At 45.9% G+C, this 16,573-nt stretch overlaps 2 protein-coding genes across 8 annotated transcripts; both read right to left on the bottom strand.

The window, feature by feature from the left end:
- Positions 1-5,348: 5,348 nt before the first annotated feature.
- Positions 5,349-15,811, bottom strand: BMI1 (BMI1 proto-oncogene, polycomb ring finger). Of its 7 annotated transcripts, none has more exons than XM_060006201.2 (11): positions 15,272-15,811; positions 11,485-11,586; positions 10,307-10,437; positions 9,861-9,957; positions 9,205-9,260; positions 9,067-9,117; positions 8,798-8,906; positions 8,672-8,717; positions 8,145-8,243; positions 7,696-7,776; positions 5,349-7,605 (listed from the first exon to the last, which is right to left on the bottom strand). In XM_060006201.2, exons 3-11 carry the CDS (start codon positions 10,416-10,418, stop codon positions 7,276-7,278), a joined length of 981 nt encoding a protein of 326 aa, XP_059862184.1. In that variant the 5' UTR covers positions 10,419-10,437; positions 11,485-11,586; positions 15,272-15,811; the 3' UTR covers positions 5,349-7,275. The 7 variants fall into 7 exon arrangements, with proteins under 7 accessions (XP_059862184.1, XP_059862185.1, XP_059862183.1 ...); XM_060006202.2 differs by having other exon boundaries at positions 11,485-11,573; XM_060006200.2 differs by lacking the exon at positions 11,485-11,586.
- LOC138413976 (brain acid soluble protein 1-like) lies at positions 14,798-15,697 on the bottom strand. The gene is made up of 3 exons (XM_069540367.1): positions 15,690-15,697; positions 15,360-15,596; positions 14,798-15,263 (listed from the first exon to the last, which is right to left on the bottom strand). Exons 1-3 carry the CDS (start codon positions 15,695-15,697, stop codon positions 14,798-14,800), a joined length of 711 nt encoding a protein of 236 aa, XP_069396468.1.
- Positions 15,812-16,573: the final 762 nt, after the last annotated feature.

The raw sequence follows: 16,573 nt of genomic DNA, 5'->3' as shown, positions 1-16,573 counted from the left end.
CCTGCGCGGCAGCGTGCGCTTGGAGCCTATTTGTCTATTGTCTGCCATGGGGGCAGGGCCGAGCCGGGGGTACTAGCTTTCGAGTGGAGCTGAGGGTCTCGGAGGATGAGGACACGGAGGGGTGGAGGCGAGAGATGTCAACGAGGGCAACCCCTAGAGTTCTAAATGCTAGACACCGAGATGTACGAAGCGGCGGCGGTACCCGCGGCTGCAGCCCTGGCTGCAAATCGCCGTCGTGTGGTTGCTACTGGCAACCGAGCCTGTGCAGAGCGCGCAGCCCCGCAGCCCCTGGAAGGAAAGTGGCGAGGGGAAGCGGCGGCGCCGCGGCCGCCCCGGCTCGGCCGCCCGCAGGGCTCGCGCTCCCGCCCGCGCCCCGCGGCCCCTTCGGGCTGTGACCACTGCTGTGCGGCACGCAGGGCCCCGAAAGGCTCTCGGGTTGGGGATGTCGCTGCCTCGGGAGCGTCAAATTACTGGCGTCCTCCGCGAATGCAACATGGCAGCTCTGGTTCAAAGACGACTCTTTCAGTCCGCCGGGGAGGCGGGGGCTGCGGACTCCGCTGCGCGCCCGCCGCCTCCCTTCCCGGCCGCGAGTCGGCCCTCCTGGCGCCCCCGCCTCCGAGTCGGGCCCAGCTAAGGGCAGCCGCGCGCGCCGACTCGCCTTGCGCTCGCCCCTCGGCCCTTTGTTCTCCTCTCGATAGGCACCTCGCGCTTCGGGGGCTTTTAATGGAGACCGTGTAAGACAGGGTGACCCCGGGTGGGACGCCGACGTCCTGGCACTCCCCAGAGGTGTGTAGCTCCCCGGGTCTCCCAGGGGCTCCGGAGCGAGCTGAAAGCGCCAGTCCGGGATGCTAACCCGACACTACCCGAGGAGCCGCGTCTCGTCGGGTGGGTCCCTTTCCGCCAGGCCTGGCCCGCCTTTCTCTTCCTTGCTTCCGAGAGGTGTGAGGCGGGAGGCCAGGGCTGGCACGCGACCCCCGCAAAGAGACAATGCCCGTCACCGCCCCAAGGAAATGAGATTCTCCGCAGGGGAGAGGAAAGCTGCGGGCTCGCAATCTGGGAAAAACGGGGAGAAAAACACCCGTTAGTCCTGCGCTGGGCTCCACCCCGCATCACACTAGCCCTTGGGCGCGGGTGGAGCCCAGTGCAGCCCCGAGGTCCCCGCCCCGGGTCGAGGGGGAGCCGAGACGCGGCGCCCTCCACCGCGAGTGGGGGAGGGGTCGGTGCTCCGGGGAAGGGGGGAGGCCTGGGGGAAATTTGCATTTTTAAAAACGGCGGTTCCGAAACGACCTTGCCACGTAGACAAGCCAGTTGTGACGTTCAGCACAACGTGCTACTGAAATACCGAAATCCGCCACCAAATGGCGGCTCCTGCAGTCTGCCGCGCCGATAAAGAGGACTCGCCGGGCGTCGCCCATTTTAGGCCGCTTTCATTTCTCTGCTGTTACCCCGGTCCCCCTCCCCAAGCCGTCCCTTCCTCTCCCCGTTTTTGGGCGCACGTGGGACTCCTGGGTCAGAGAAGCTTTTCTGCCCCGGGGATCAGGCAGGCGCGGACTCTGCTGGAAACCGCTGCGTCCCGGCGGCTTTCAGAGGCGATATCCCAACCTCCAACCGCCCGATCCTCTGCCCCGCCGGGGTCTCAATGCCGCCGGAGTGCGAGAGCACCGGACCTTCCAGGTTCGCCCTGCCCGGAGCCCCAGGCTTCGCATTTGGGTCCTAAAGTGTGGTCCTTTGCCCAGATCTTAAGATTCCTATCGCGCAGCCACCCCTTCCTCGACACTCACCTGGTCAGGTTTTCTTCCCAGGGGATTAGAGCCCGTTCTACCCATTAAACAAGTTCAACTGGAGGACCCTTCGGGTAGGCTGAAGCTCAGCCTTCGGGAAGCCTCAAATGGCAGTTTTATATTTTGTTAATAATTTGGCTTACAGTCTTTCCAACAAAACCCTAAACTCCAAGGACACCTTGTTATTGAAGGAGAAAGGGCACAGGATCTGAAGCAGCCGGAGGGAGGAGGGCAAAGCGAGGCGATAATCTGGAATGGCCCCGCAAGGAATCGCTTCTGAGGGCTTTGCAGGCGACGCCGCCGCCTCCCGGGACGTGGGACACTTTCCTGCCCGCGCTGAGCTCTCGCGGCCCAGGGGCCGGTTGCCGCGCCTCGGTGTCCTGCCGGGCGGAGAGGCCTTCGGCAGGACGGGGGCCGCCTTGTGAGATCACGCGCACCCGGCTGTCGCCGCCGCTCGCCACCGGGTCCGGCCTTGGAGACACGACTTCGTTTTCCCGCCTCCCCAGCCTGCCGAGGCCTGGGAATCTCGCTTTCAAAATTGGCGGGATCCGAGTCCGCCGAGCCGAGGGTGGCGCGCCGCGCACGCGCAAAATGGCCTCCCGGTGCCCCGCGGCCTGGGCTCGAGCGTTGGGCCGGGCCGAACCCCGCGGCGCAATCGGGGGCGGAGGTCCGGGCTGTCGCTCTTTGCGGTTCTCGGAGAGCTGCTAGTTAAAAAATAAAACAGGGAGAAGGGCCGTTTTCTCTGTAACCGGTCCTTTTGGTAAAGGCTCCCTAATCGGGAAGGCAGCGCTGCCGGGAAACGAAGGTCATTTTCTCCGGCCGGGCGTCCTGTGCCCTTTCCACCGGGCACCCGAACATAGGAAGCCTTTCTTTCTCTCTTTTTTTTTAAGCCGATGCTCTTTCCACCCTAATTACCCTCGCCCCCGCTTTATCTTGCAAGCCGCGCACTGCGCTCCTGTCTTCGGCTTTCTTTGAATATTTCCACTCGTGGGGGCACTTAGACCTAAGACTGGAGCTCCTGGACAGGCTTCGCTATCTCCAGTAACTTCTTTATCCATCTCTGTAACGTTCTCGTTCCTTCCATCCCAATTTTCGACGCGTTTCCCGAGTACCCTAGTCCGCAGCCTTCCGAGGGTCTGTTGGGTTCTAGCTAACTTAAAAGGACAGAGTTGAAGAGCGCCGAATCCGCACGGAACTTGAAATCACGTTCACTTTGAAGTTTGGAGTTGATGACCACCCAACAATCAGAGCAAGAAGTAACTTTTTTTTTTTTTAACTGAAATGTAGGTGACTCTGAGGGAACATCACTTGCTATTTTGGGAAATTCCCTTCTAATAGCCTCTGGAAGGGATATTTTAAGAAAACAGAAGAATGGGGGTAATTTAACTCATCCATTGGAAGTTTTATGTAGTGCTTACTATTCATTTAGGGGGTTAAATGAGACTTCGCGTGAGTTTTCCACAGGCACTTGAACTTCTTCAGAAAACTCATAAGGATCCTGGAGTAGCCTTTCCAGTGATGAATAACTGTTGATGTCGTCGACTTGATGAAGACAAAAAGTTGATGGTGAAGTCTTCATGTGAGACCTCTAGAAATTGCACACTCAGAAAAAGAAACTGGTGCAAATAAAGGAAATCCGTTTCAAGAACCAAAAGAAGAAAAAACGTTAAAAAAAAATTAAGTGCGGAAACAGGAAACACTCGACTGTGTAAACATTTTCGGAGACTTTCATAATCAAAACTGGGAGATCTTGAGATTTGTAAGGAGATGGACAGGCTTCGCGGTGGCATTTCCCAAGTCTGATCTACTGGGAGGCTCTAATATGTGATACTTTCTCTTCCTTGTAAAGAACCCATCTATCTGAATTCTGTGGTCCCAGTTTAATTCAAGGTTTTATTTTGGAGGAATCCGGATTTTTTTTTAAGCGACCTTAGAAATAATCACCTGTTGTACTGTTCATTTTTTACTTGAAGAAACATCCTCAAGCGAAGTGACCTTATCTAACCCAAGAGCCTTATGTTGGAGCTGCGTTCTGTGCTCTTTGAAACTTAGAAGTCTTAAAGGTATATACTTTTTTTTTAAGGGTCCTTTAAAATGTAATTTCATCAAGACCTTTTGTTTTGGATAAAAGGCGAGTAAAACTGTATGGAAGAAACAATCATTGTATTTCAAAATAACATGGAGCCTCCATTTCATGGAGCACCAAACTGAATCAGAATTTCCAACTGTCATTCCAGGGTAATGTCAGAAGGAAAAGATATATCTTTAAAACCTTTAAAATATAAAGAGAAATGAACAAAAATAACACTTCCTTCACCTCAGGGTTCTAAAGGAGACTAGGTTCCATGTGCAAATTGTTTCTAAAATTAAAATCCCATCTCCTCCAAAGATTACCATTAAGCTATTTCTCAAAAACCAAACATTTTCATTTCTTCTTGGCCAGTGCAAGTAGTATTTCACATGGATTCCTTTTACATTGCTATTAAGGTTTCATAACAAAACTTTTTGATAGGCCTATACAACGAGTGTACGGAAAGACTTCACAAATGAACTGCAACTCCAATATTGGGAAAAGAATAAGAGGAAAGGATGAAGGAAAGCCCCTATCAGCTTACTCTGCCTGTTGCATTGTACCTCCAAAGGTCCTAACATTTGCACATATGGATAAGGAAACAAAGCAATATGGTTGGTAGGTTAAGTCAACTGAAGGGCAACTTTTTTTTTCAACTCAGAGCAATTAACGGCCGGCAATTTTAAAAGCAAAAAGGTATTTGTAAAGTGGTATGCATGTGTAAAGCAAGATAGATCACTATTTATACAACAGCAACCAGCCTCATTCTTTTTTTGCATTTAAGCCAAAATCTGTGAAATCAATTTAGGCATTTTCTGTGGAATATTTTTAGCTCTAACTTTGTGGTATAGAATCCCAGAATACTGTTCAATAGCAAAAGCCAAACTTAAAGCCGACTTTTCACGCACCCTGCCTTGACTGCTAAGAGTTACAAAGTTAGCAGCTTTGATATGGGTTTTTGTAACATTGAAATTTTAAGTGGTAGTTCAGCAAAAGTTTTAAAGCCTAATTGTCAAACCCGTGATGGCTGCTTATAAAATACAAAACATTATACTCTCGTTTTATTAAAAGACAAATTTTAGCTGAAATAGCCTTTAAAGCTTAAGCAATTTTCAAATTGAGTAGGGGGGAAATTCCTCTTTCAAACAAAATAAATGGACATGTTTTCAAATATGGTGAAATAGTGTTAGGTAAGCCATAGATGCAATATCTGATACTTTACTAATTTCAAAAATAAGTCCATAAAAAGGTTGAGATGTAAAATCTTTGAGTTCTGTGTTGATCCTATGACTTGGTTTTGTGTAAGTCAAATGACAATCCACTAGCACTTTAAGTTTTTAGCCTTTGAAAAATACTTTTGCATTTTTTATATACACAGTCATATCCAAAATAAAAACATCACTTGAAACTTCCATTAACTTTTTTTTCTTGTCTTAGATAACATCATGAACAACTTGAGAAGAAAAGCCTAGAAAAATAAGTTAAATTCACCAAAATTGGCAAACATGGGTAACTTTTACTTCAAAGATTGTAGAGTAAATAAACAGATACATCTTTCAATTGGGCTTTCAAGCAATTATACAACAACGCATGTACTCTCAGCAACATCACTAAGACAGCAATGGATGTTCTTCAGCTTTTACCTGTTGTAATCCACAATAGGGTTTCCAAAACTTCTGCACATTGTGCTTTTCATATCAAATTTTTATTAAAGTCTTAGCTATTTTCTAAATGAATATCCTTTTTATTGGATTTTTCCAATTACAAATGAAATTTAATTTTACATCTATCATTAGAAACAACACTTACAATGGGACTGTACAAATTTAGGTCAAAATAAAAATATATGTATTTTGTGGTTTCATAAAACTTCATTTACTGTATCTTTAAAGAAAGCAGAAGTAACAGCAATATATGTAAAAGTAATGATTTAATGACTATAAGCAAGACAGAGCAATAGAATTGTGCTTCTTTTGCAGACGGGGGACAATGAAATGTTTAACTACAATTTCCCCATACAAACATGAAACAATATTCATAGAGAATAAACACCCTCACAAATAACTGATGGGTGATGAACAAGTTCGACCAAAGCAAAACACAAACTGAAAATTGTTGGGGATATTCATACTTTAAATTCAACATGCTCACTGTATTTAAAAACTAATACCTGTAGAAGCTCACAATAAATTGCTTCTATTTCCAGACGTTACAGAGAGGGCATATTCCACTGTTTATAACTGTAACAGCAATTCTTAAGTTTGAAATTTCCACTATGCCACATATTAAAATAATTTTAGATAAAATGCCTTCTTCCAGCAATTTGCTGGTTTATTTAAAATATTTGTTTTAGAATTACAGCGATCAATATGCATTTTAAAAACACATTAATTCCATCATAAGCAATGGGAAATGAAGAAAGCATTTCCAATTTCCTTAGTGCAAAGTTTTTCTTTAATGCAACTATTAATTTTAAAAGTAAACAGGTATTACTAGAGAAAAATCAGTATTACGATATGCCAATCGCTTCCAATGGAACAAAATTTAGAATTAAATATCCACATTAAAAATATCCTATGGTGATAAGGCTCAAACATAGGTATCTGCAAAGGTCGAACCAGTTGGGAGAATTTTAACAACCATCTCTGAATGCATGAAACACAATATTTTCTTTATAGTATTTATAAATATATCATACAATACTGTTTCCTGTTATGTCGTATACCAATATGGCATTGTACAATAAGCATAATGCCATCTGATTCATACAAAAGCGAATCATTTAAACAAGTCAGTAAAATAAATGGTAGTACCCGCTTTCAGGCTTACAGATTGTAAAACTGAAGTTTACTTTCCTTTGATCGGTTTCGCGCAGCAACAGAGAAGTAAAAATCAAACAGGAATCAAAATGGCTAAATATGCAAGAAATTGTTATTCACAGTGACATGGCTACATAGAATGCATTATTCTATGCATATTCTTTCCATTTGTTGAATTTCAAGATAAAAAGCACTTGTTTTCTACAGGTTCACAAAACAGCATAATAACAAGAACAATCAGGGAGGATGTAATGTAGGCGTTAGTTGAGATTAACAAACTATGGCCCAATGTTTATATCCACTGCAGAAGATTTTCAAATCCAAACAATGGTTACAGAAACCATTTCACATCTGTCCTAACACACAGAAAAACATCTTGCCTGCTTTCTCAGAAATCAATTCTTTCGAGAATAATCTTTCTTTTCAATTAACGTCCATATGAATATCACATCTAGTCCATCTTTTATAGCCAAATTTAACGTCACTACAAAAGAAAGCAAATTGGACGATAGTCACATGTATTAGCATCTATAAAGCTGTAATGGCATGAAGATATCTATATAAATCAGGGGTTTAAAATTTTTTTCCTCAACAGTCTCAGGTATCAACCAGATGAAGTTGCTGACGACCCATTTACTGACGATTTTCGAGGTCTATTGGCAAAAGAAGATTGGTGGTTACCGCTGGGGCTGCTGCTGGTTCCATTCATAGTGCTGGAAATGTGAGGAAACTGAGGATGAGGAGACTGGACTGGAGTGCCGGGGCTGGGCAAACAAGAAGAGGTGGAGGGAATACCTCCTGCTGGGCTGTTGGCCTTGTCACTCCCAGAGTCACTTTCCAGTTCTCCAGCGTTTGTCAGTCCATCTCTCTGATGACTGATCTTCATTCTTTTACAAGTAGGTCGAACTCTGTATTTCAAAGGAAGCGGACCATTCTATAAAGTTAAGAGGAAAAAAAAAATCAGTCTTAGATCTTTAAGTACAGTCTACAAAAATAACCTGCGAGCATCAGGTACGCTACTTACCCTTCTCCAGGTATAAATGTAGGCAATGTCCATTAGTGTATAGTAATCCTTTAAAGGTTCCTCTTCATACATGACATCAATCTGTTGAAAAACAACACTTCAATTATTAAGTGTCACAAAGAATGATGGTAAATCTAGATTTTTTTGGCCACCTAAATAGAATCCAAAAATGCATTTAAAAAACATTTTCTCCAAACATTTGGACAAAGAAAGAATCCCTCTGGAAACTTCAAATGAGGGAAAACATTTCTTGAAATTAGTAAGGGATTTGTTTTCACAGCATAAAACAGAATCCATACCAAATATTTTAAGAGCGATTTCCAAATAAAGTACTAAATTAAAAAAAAAATTCCGTTGCTTTTTTGGGTTTAGAATCCAAAAAGAAAAATGTCATTGAAATTTTTTTTTAAAGATTTACATAGAATGCATGAAGACTATAAAGTAGATACCTGGAAAGTATTAGGTATGTCCATTTTACTTCTGAGAAACTTTCTTAGGTGCATCACAGTCATTGCTGCTGGGCATCGTAAATACCTTTTATCATTCACCTAAGAGCATATTTAAAAAAATAATTTTTTAAAATTCCTAACTTTAAGATTTTTTTTTTAAAGTCAAAAAAAATAGATGTCTGAGTATGACAAAAGGTACGAATACCAAAGCTGAGATTTGACTAAGTTCTCAGCTATACTTTGAGTTTGCTATTATTATAAATACTAAATGAACAGATTCCTTCAGTACATCAAAGCATTAAACATTAATTACTGAAAATATTTTGTAAGAAGAGTAATCATATATAAGATAAATTCTATCTAGTAACTATTGAATACAGATCACTCTTAAACAACAAACGTGATGATTTTCTCCTATTTGATAGCAACATCTGACCCTAGGATATGCTAAAGAGCAACATACACCCTCATAAAATCTAGAATCCAAACAATGCATCTTCTATGTGTTTTTGTATCATGGAACATACCTCCTCCTTAGATTTCTCCTTGTCTTTATTTACTTTCCGATCCAATCTAAGAAACAGATAATTTATTAGGCAAACAATGTATCTAATAAATATATTAGCATAAAACACATTTCCTAAAGAATTTACCTGTTCTGGTCAAAGAATTCAATGGATAAACTTATTATTTCATCATCAGTTATAATTCTCTTATCTTCATCTGCAACTTCTCCTCTATCTTCATTAGAGCCATTGGCAGCTATAAAGACATTTTTAAATTCAATTTTTAAGAATTAAGTACTTAATTAAATATTATACATATAGAAGAATGGAATTGGTACTTTTAAGCTTAATTTTAATAATTTACTGGATAAGTTCTCCCTCCAAATAAAATGTCTTTCCCCCTCTAAAGAGTTTACCATCAGCTGAAGGATGAGCTGCATAAAAATCCCTTCTTCTCTTCATTTCATCTAAAGAGGAGGAAAAAAAAGACTTAAACATAGCAGGTAAAACTGATAAATACTTTTTAAAAATTCATTTTTAAGCAAGTTACTCACTTTTGAAAAGCCCTGGAACTAATTTGTATACAATATCTTGAAGAGTTTTATCTGACCTGAAAAAGAATAAATTAGAAAATAAACTATCAACTAATATGGCAAAAACTAAAAATGTTTATTAAGTTTTTAAACATTCTTTGTTTTCTCTGTTATAGTATTTTACTTGATTGTAACACTGTCTATAACTACATCAACATGATAATTATGATAAAACTTCTTTATGTAGTAGCACTGTTTTTTAATTAGTAGAATACTCTATTTTATACTCACTAATAAATTCTTCACATTTCACTAAGTCAAGAAAAGTGTGCCTTCCAAATTACTGAATTAGCTAATATGAAAGAGAACAAAGAGGAGAGAATGGAAGCAGTTTAAACACATGCACTCTTGCCTGTCACAAGGTCAATAAAGCAATGCAAAAATGGAGAACTAATTCCATTTTTAAAAATGATTTTAAAAAATCTTAAAATCCCTTGAATAATACTGAACTCTGTTTAAAGTTAGTCATCATTAAAATGGCCAAGAAATTAAGGGCTATCCTCCTCTACAAAGTACACGCATTAGACGGTGACTGAAGGGTAAATTTTGTGTGAAGAAATAAACACTAAATTCAATAATTATGCAATTACAAACAATGTTTTTAAACATTTTCCTACCTTATATTCAGTAGTGGCCTGGTCTTGTGAACTTGGACATCACAGATAGGACAATACTTGCTGGTCTCCAGGTAACGCACAATACACGTTTTACAGACTAGAAATAAAAACACAAATTTTTTAAAGTTCAGGAAGTAGATGCTAAGCAATAAAATTAGTGTGTCAGAAATAGAGAACTAGTAGTAACAAAATGGTAAATACCAAAAGGCATTTCTAATTAAATAAACAAATTCAGTTAATATCCTGAGAACACTTATACAATTTATATTTATACAGTATTTTATTAAATATGCATTAACAAAAAGTCACTAAATGCAAGAGCGGAAAACAACTTCTTCATTTTGTACCAACATTCTCAAGGACAGTGGGAATTGTTAGTTTTCAAATTTCAGGACAAGATGTTAAATATACACGACACAAGAAAAGGTCTAAAACTGTGTACTTACAGGAATGTAGACATTCTATTATGGTTGTGGCATCAATGAAGTACCCTCCACAAAGCACACACATTAGGTGGGGATTTAGCTCAGTGATCTTGATTCTGGTTGTTCGATGCATTTCTGCTTGATAAAAGATCCTGCAAGACAAAGAAATATTGGCCATAATTCACAGAAAGAGATTCGAGATTATCTCCAACTCCCAGTAACTATATGCTCTGAAATGCTGAAGGAGTTCATAAAACTCGTTTAACACTGTGCAGCTGGACTGTCCCAACGTCTTCTACAGAAAGAATTCACTGATCAGACCTCAATCAGTTCTACAGAAAAGGTGAAAAAGGATCCAAGAAAAGTAATCTCTGGTTCCTCAGGTCATTCCAGGAGGGAGAAGAAAAGGTCTGGGGTGGGGGCTGGGAGCTGAGAGCATTCGGGTCTCTTTCTTCCATTTGTCCTCCAGCCCAGCAGCCCCACGGCTGCTGCAGACGCTACACGCTCCCCGCAGATATTTACCAACCGCTAGGGCTTGTTCCAGGACTCCAAATTTAGGGTAAAACTTCCTTATGGATCTTCGATCGAAAATCCAGGAGCATGCCCTGGCTTCCCAGGGGTTCTGGTTGTTTTAAGCGGTTCCGGCAACCAGAACCAGGCACGTTTTGACGCGATACAAAGGGAAAGCAAATTCTGCTCTATCTGCATCCCTGGCATTTCCGGAGCTGGGTGCTGGGGCCGCAGGAGAAGCACCTCGAGTCGGCCTCGCGCTGGGGCCTGAGCGCGCGGACGCCCGGGGGCCGGGGGGCCGGGATGCGGAGGGGCGGATCCGGCGGCGCCCGGGGCTCCGTCTCGCTCCGGATTCGGAACTCGCCTCTGTCGGGGTTTCCATAGCAACTTACACTTACACTTGGCATCCGGCCACCGCTGCAACTCCGCGCGGAGCCGGGCCGAGCCCGTAGCTTCGGCGGGCGTGCGGGGCTGCCGGGCGGCGGCAGCGGCGGGCGCGGGGGAGGGGCCGGCACGGCGCGGGGGCGGGGCCGCGCGGGGGCGGGGTGGGGTGCGGGCGCGCAGCGCGGGGGTGGGGCGGCCCCACGAGGCCCGCCGCGCTGGGGAGCAGGATTCTGGCCCGAGGCGACCCGGCAGACAGCCTGGGGGACCCCGGAGCGTGCAGTGGTAAAGGAAAATGCAAACCGCACTCCGGCCATTTCGGACACTCTTGGGGGCCTCTTTCCACGTCGACTCGGCGCGAAGAGCTTCTTTCAGATCTTGACTCTTTCGCTCTCTCCTGTTAGCAATCACTAGGTCAAAAATTTCATGAAGGGATCTTTTGAGAATTGCCAACTGTGCACTTAGCCCGAACCCGTCAGGGCTCAAATTGCAGAGATGTTTATTGAACTGAAACTCTTTAAAGCTTTCTTCTCTAATAGGAAGTTCTTCTGTAGATTAGGATGAGCGATACAAAGTTTTGGAAAGGCTGAAAACTGAAATCTGTTTCATAGCAGACAAGAAGTGGGCAAAGCCTTGTGTTTTACCTGAGCTATGCTGGATAGAGGCAAGAAAAACTACCTGAATCGATGGCAGTGACAATAAGTAAAGAACCATGTGACCAGCCCATTCCCAACGCTAAATCAACACCTTGTCAACCCAGAGCACCGAGAGCAGAGAAAAACAAATGTCATTTTCTCAGCCTCACCTCCATGCAAACCCCACACAATGAAATGCTATTCCCAACAGATATCGTATGTTATAGAAAAGTCACGGTGGGGAACTGTCAGCAACAATACAATAGCGGACAATCAGGGAAGTCAATTACTTCGTGCAGTATGCTTGAAAAATGCATTTCTTACTCCCACTTCATTCATTTCAGAATCTGAAATAAGACTAAGCTTCCAGACTTATCTGAAGCACATTCTCAAAGCTGCCTTGAACAGAAATCTAGGAACTTGTGAAACTTGAAGATGCATCTGAGGTTTTAATTCTCAGGGAATTTTAATGCAGGAGAGGGAAATACTAATCAACACAGCTCAATGGCTGAAACTAAAAGTTTTAGAGTACTAAAAAAAAACACACACACACAACAAAAAAAACCGGTAAAAACAAAACAAAGCCTCTTTTATGAAAAGTGACCACAGTGGCAACCAGTGACTTCAACCAGAAAACGTCATGTGTGACTCCTCAGTTATCTTTGGATGACTTGTTTAGAGGAATATTGTCAACATATTGTTAATATAAATCTAAGTGGGATTACAGAGGAGTTGTGGATGGAGCAGTGTCCCTAAAGAGTAGCAATATTTAATTCTATTGTACTTGGTGATTAAAGACAAGTCTTCTTGGTTCTCAAAGAAAACTCTCCTTATGAAACAGCAGGACCTTTACTAGAAAAATAGTTAGCAAGGTGATACTTCTGTCCCCTTGCAAAAGCACATCACACTAATGCCACCGATCATGAAGTTCAGGAAGGGGCATCAATAAAAACAGCTGCCTTTATTTCTCCTCTACTTTACATAAAATCAACACCAGACAAACACAAATATTAACACACAGAACAATCAGACCTCAGTGAAAGGTTATCTACTGGTTGGCTTTGAACGTTTAAGTCTCATGTACTTGACCAAAACCCTTTCAAATTCATTTTAAGTCTTAATTCACACAACTCCTCTACTTCAATTCACAAGGATTTGACCACAACCCTATAACCATTTATAATGCTAGTAAATACCACTTTGTTACTTGTATAAGAATCAGTTCTTTATCTTTATATACCACTTGAAAGTACTGGGAACCTAATGAAGACTTCCAAAACATCTGACATGCTTGATAAGGTTTCAGAAACAATCTCTTGCACCTTAGAAAGGAAAACCTTCTAGGTTCCACCACAGAACTGCCAGTTAAGCAAGCAAAAATGCACCAAACATACAATGGAAAAAATACTCAATAGTTTAAACTTGCCATTATAACATACTCAGTTGGGGCTGTCACTTTAGTTGGAGGCCTAACACCAGTAATGTCAAAATGAAGGAAAACAGAAGCAAGTTCTTATGTTAACAATCAGCTTGACTATTGCAATCTAACACATGCAAATGAACTCCATAACCCCAGTTGGGGCTCCCAGGCCAATACAAGTATGGGTAAACTTTGGGTTAACTTGACTTCTAGGGAGAATTTTACCTTTGGGGGCACTTAATGCACATCCAAGGACTTGATGGTAGAACATTAATGGATTTTTCAAGTACAACTAAATGCTCACTTTTCTTACAAAAGCGTGTGTATATGTGTGTGTATACATACACACATGCATACACAGTGACTTATATGGCTTTAAAGATACCAGGTGTAAATTTACACAAGTAGGTTATTTCAAACACCTTTGCACTTTGGGGCAGATGTATGGGAATGAACTCAAATATTAAAAAAATATATGTTTGCCCACAAAATCAACCTCTAAGGGATTCTACTTAAAATAAAACTCAAATGTTAATATAGTCTCATAAGTTAGCATATGCTGTTAACAATTGGCATCCTTAGGTTTCAAGACTATAGCGTAGCATATAATATGTTTCCAGAACTTGGGGGTTAAGCTTCCTATAAAATATAGGTTGAACTACTCATAACATTCTAGGCATTACCAACCTACACTTGGATTTGAATAATATGCCCAGAATTTTGCCTACTTTAAGGGAAGGGGTTAATACATGCTTGTATTTCAAATACTGAACCGTGACCACTAAGCCCACTAAATCCTTTTATTGCAATTGGGAATGATCAAAGTCTCTATACTTGTTTACTTCCAATTATTAACTGTAAATCTTTGGGAAAAAGATCATGCTATACGGCTGTCAAACCCAAAAGACTGCGTAAACATATGCCATCAACTTTTTAGTGCTCGTTTTCCAAAGCATCTCCTCACCACATGACCTAAGCTGACATTTACCAAACCTGTAAAACGTTGTGGACTTGAGTCATGATTCTAAGTGCATCCCATACTAGAGGTTGAGAGAAAAACTGTAGTCTCTGAGAGAGAAAAAAACAAAAAGAGGAAAAAAGAAAGAAAGAGAGGAAACCTCTTGCAAGACTAACGTCCACTCACCATCATCACTCCAAAAAAAGCTCCAAATTTGAAATGCCCACTTCCCAGTGAGCACGTCCCAAGTAATGTTTGAAGAACTTATCCAAGACTCCCAACAAATAACACCTTGAAAACTTTACCATTTTAAACACAAACGCAGGAGACCTTGGAAACAACTGGGAACCGCCATCTTACAAGCCATCCAATTTCTCACAAGTGTCCCTCCAACTTAAGTTAATAACATTTTTGTTCGGGCTCTCACCAGCCTAACATCCACCTTGGCGGGATCGCTGCCCCCCACGCAACCCGTCCCTATAAAATGGGGGCGTTCTCTGGCTGTTTAAACCCCTCCAAAGCCCTTTCTTCGGGAGAGGAGGGAAGCCACTTGACCCAAGCAGCTCCCGATTTCAGGCACCCGTCCCCGTTTCATCAAAATCTACCTCTCAACAAAAGGCGCCGTGGCCGGGAGAGCCGCAGAAGCTGCAAATAGAAGTGTTCTTCTCGGGGGCCATGTGCGTCGCGAGGGTGTAGAGGGGCGCTCGGGGGAGAAAGGAACTAAAACGTGGGGCCGCGCGCGGCGCGTCCGGGCTGGAGCGGGCGGCGGCTGGAGCGGCGCCGAGGCCGGCTGGCGGCGGCGGCGCGGGCTGCGGGTCGGTCCCGGCGCCGCGGGAGTCGGCGGGCGGCGGCGGGCGCGCGCTCGCGGGCGCGGGCGGCGCGCGGGGCCGGGCGGCGCGCGGGGCCGGCGGGCGGCGGGCGGCGGCGGCGCGGGGCTCGGCGCCCACGCTGTCAGCGCCCTCCCGGCCGGCGCGGGCGAGGCGCGGGGGGGCCGCTCCCAGTCCACCGGCGGCCGGTCCGAGCCCGGCGCGACCCCCGCCGCCCCCAGGCCCCGTCCCGGAGGCGCCTCGCCTCCTACGTACCCGGAAAAAGCAGCCGGTGAGAAGCGATCGCAGCGGGCGGAAAAGACAATGAAAGTTAAAAGTCGTTCAGCAGAAAATGAATGTGAGCCAAGCGGCCATCTTGAAGCGAGCTGCAGACGCTGCTGTCAATGGGCAACGAGCGCAGCCGAGAGGAGCCGCGGCCGCCGCGCTCGGCTCATGCTGCCTCCCGAGCCCGGCCTCCTCCTCCTCCTCCGCCTCGGCCTCCTCCTCCGCGGCCTCCTCCTCCTCCTCCTCGGCCTCCAACGCCTCCTCCTCCTGGGCCTCCTCCTCCTCCTCGGCCGCCGCCGCCTCCTCCCGCTCCGCACTCGGGGGAGGGAGCGCGCGGAGGGGGCGCGATCAGTATTATTCTGCGGGGCTGGGAGGTGTTTCTAATCCGGATCGGGGCTCCCTCGCCAACATCCCCATTGTCTCGCCCCGATCTCTGCCTTTAATACTACGATTATTATTTCATAGTTGCCGTGGGGGGAGGAGGGGGGTGGGGGGCGCCGTGTGTGTGCGTGCGGAGAGGCGGGGGGAGGGGAGGAAGGCTGAGGAGGGGGAGGGGAGGGTGGAAAAAAAAAAGCACCGCTGAAGGCAGAGTGGAAACTGACACCGGCTCCAAAATGGCTCAGAGTCCGCCCGCCCCCTCCCCCCGCCGCCCCCCCACCGGGTCACGTGCTCCCCTCATTCCTTAAGGGCGGCCTGGGAATTAGTGTCGGTGTAGTCGGGCCCGCGGCCGCCCCCTCCCCTCGGAGCAGCGCGACCCGGCCCCCTCCCCCTCGCTCGGCGCGGCGGCGGCGCTGGCGCGGCTGCGGAGACATTTCTCCACAGCGCCACACGCGCCACCCTGCTCTCGGCGCGGGCATCGCTCCGGCCCCGCAAGCAGTTCAGCCCACCCCACCCCCCGTTATTTCTTTCTTGCCGCCGCCCGCCTCCGCCCGCGGTGCACACGTCCGCGGGCTCCAGCCGAGGAGATCGCCCGGCCGCCGCCCCCCGCTCGGCCCCACGGGCTGCGGCCCAGACTCCGGCGCCGCGGCGCGGAACCTGCGACCGAGTTGGGCTCGCGGAAACAACAGCGCCCGCCCCAGTCTTCCCGCGGCCGCGCCGGCCCCCTTCCCCGCCCGCCAGTGGCCGAGGCGGGGCGCGCGCGGGCAGCCGCTCGCTCCGGGCAGGGGCTCCGCGCGGGGCCGGCCGGGCCGGGCCTCCGGAGCCCCACGGGCGAGGGTCGGGCTGCGGGCGAGCCCTCGGGCACAGGTAACGGGACGGGCCAGCTCCCGGCGCGGGGCGACCGCGCCCTTTCCC

This window comes from Delphinus delphis, chromosome 2 (assembly GCF_949987515.2).
Source record: "Delphinus delphis chromosome 2, mDelDel1.2, whole genome shotgun sequence".
Taxonomy (NCBI): domain Eukaryota; kingdom Metazoa; phylum Chordata; class Mammalia; order Artiodactyla; family Delphinidae; genus Delphinus; species Delphinus delphis.
This window is presented reverse-complemented; position numbering and strand designations above follow the sequence as displayed.

Coding starts and splice junctions, on each gene's coding strand:
- BMI1 (XM_060006201.2), bottom strand. CDS start 10,418: ATGCATCGAACAACCAGAATCAAGATCACTGAGCTAAATCCCCACCTA. Junction 9,958..10,306: donor AATAGAATGTCTACATTCCT/GTAAGTACACAG, acceptor TTTTATTTCTAG/TCTGTAAAACGTGTATTGTG. Junction 7,606..7,695: donor ACATTTATACCTGGAGAAGG/GTAAGTAGCGTA, acceptor TTAACTTTATAG/AATGGTCCGCTTCCTTTGAA.
- LOC138413976 (XM_069540367.1), bottom strand. Junction 15,264..15,359: donor CGCTTCAAGATGGCCGCTTG/GCTCACATTCAT, acceptor CCGGGTACGTAG/GAGGCGAGGCGCCTCCGGGA.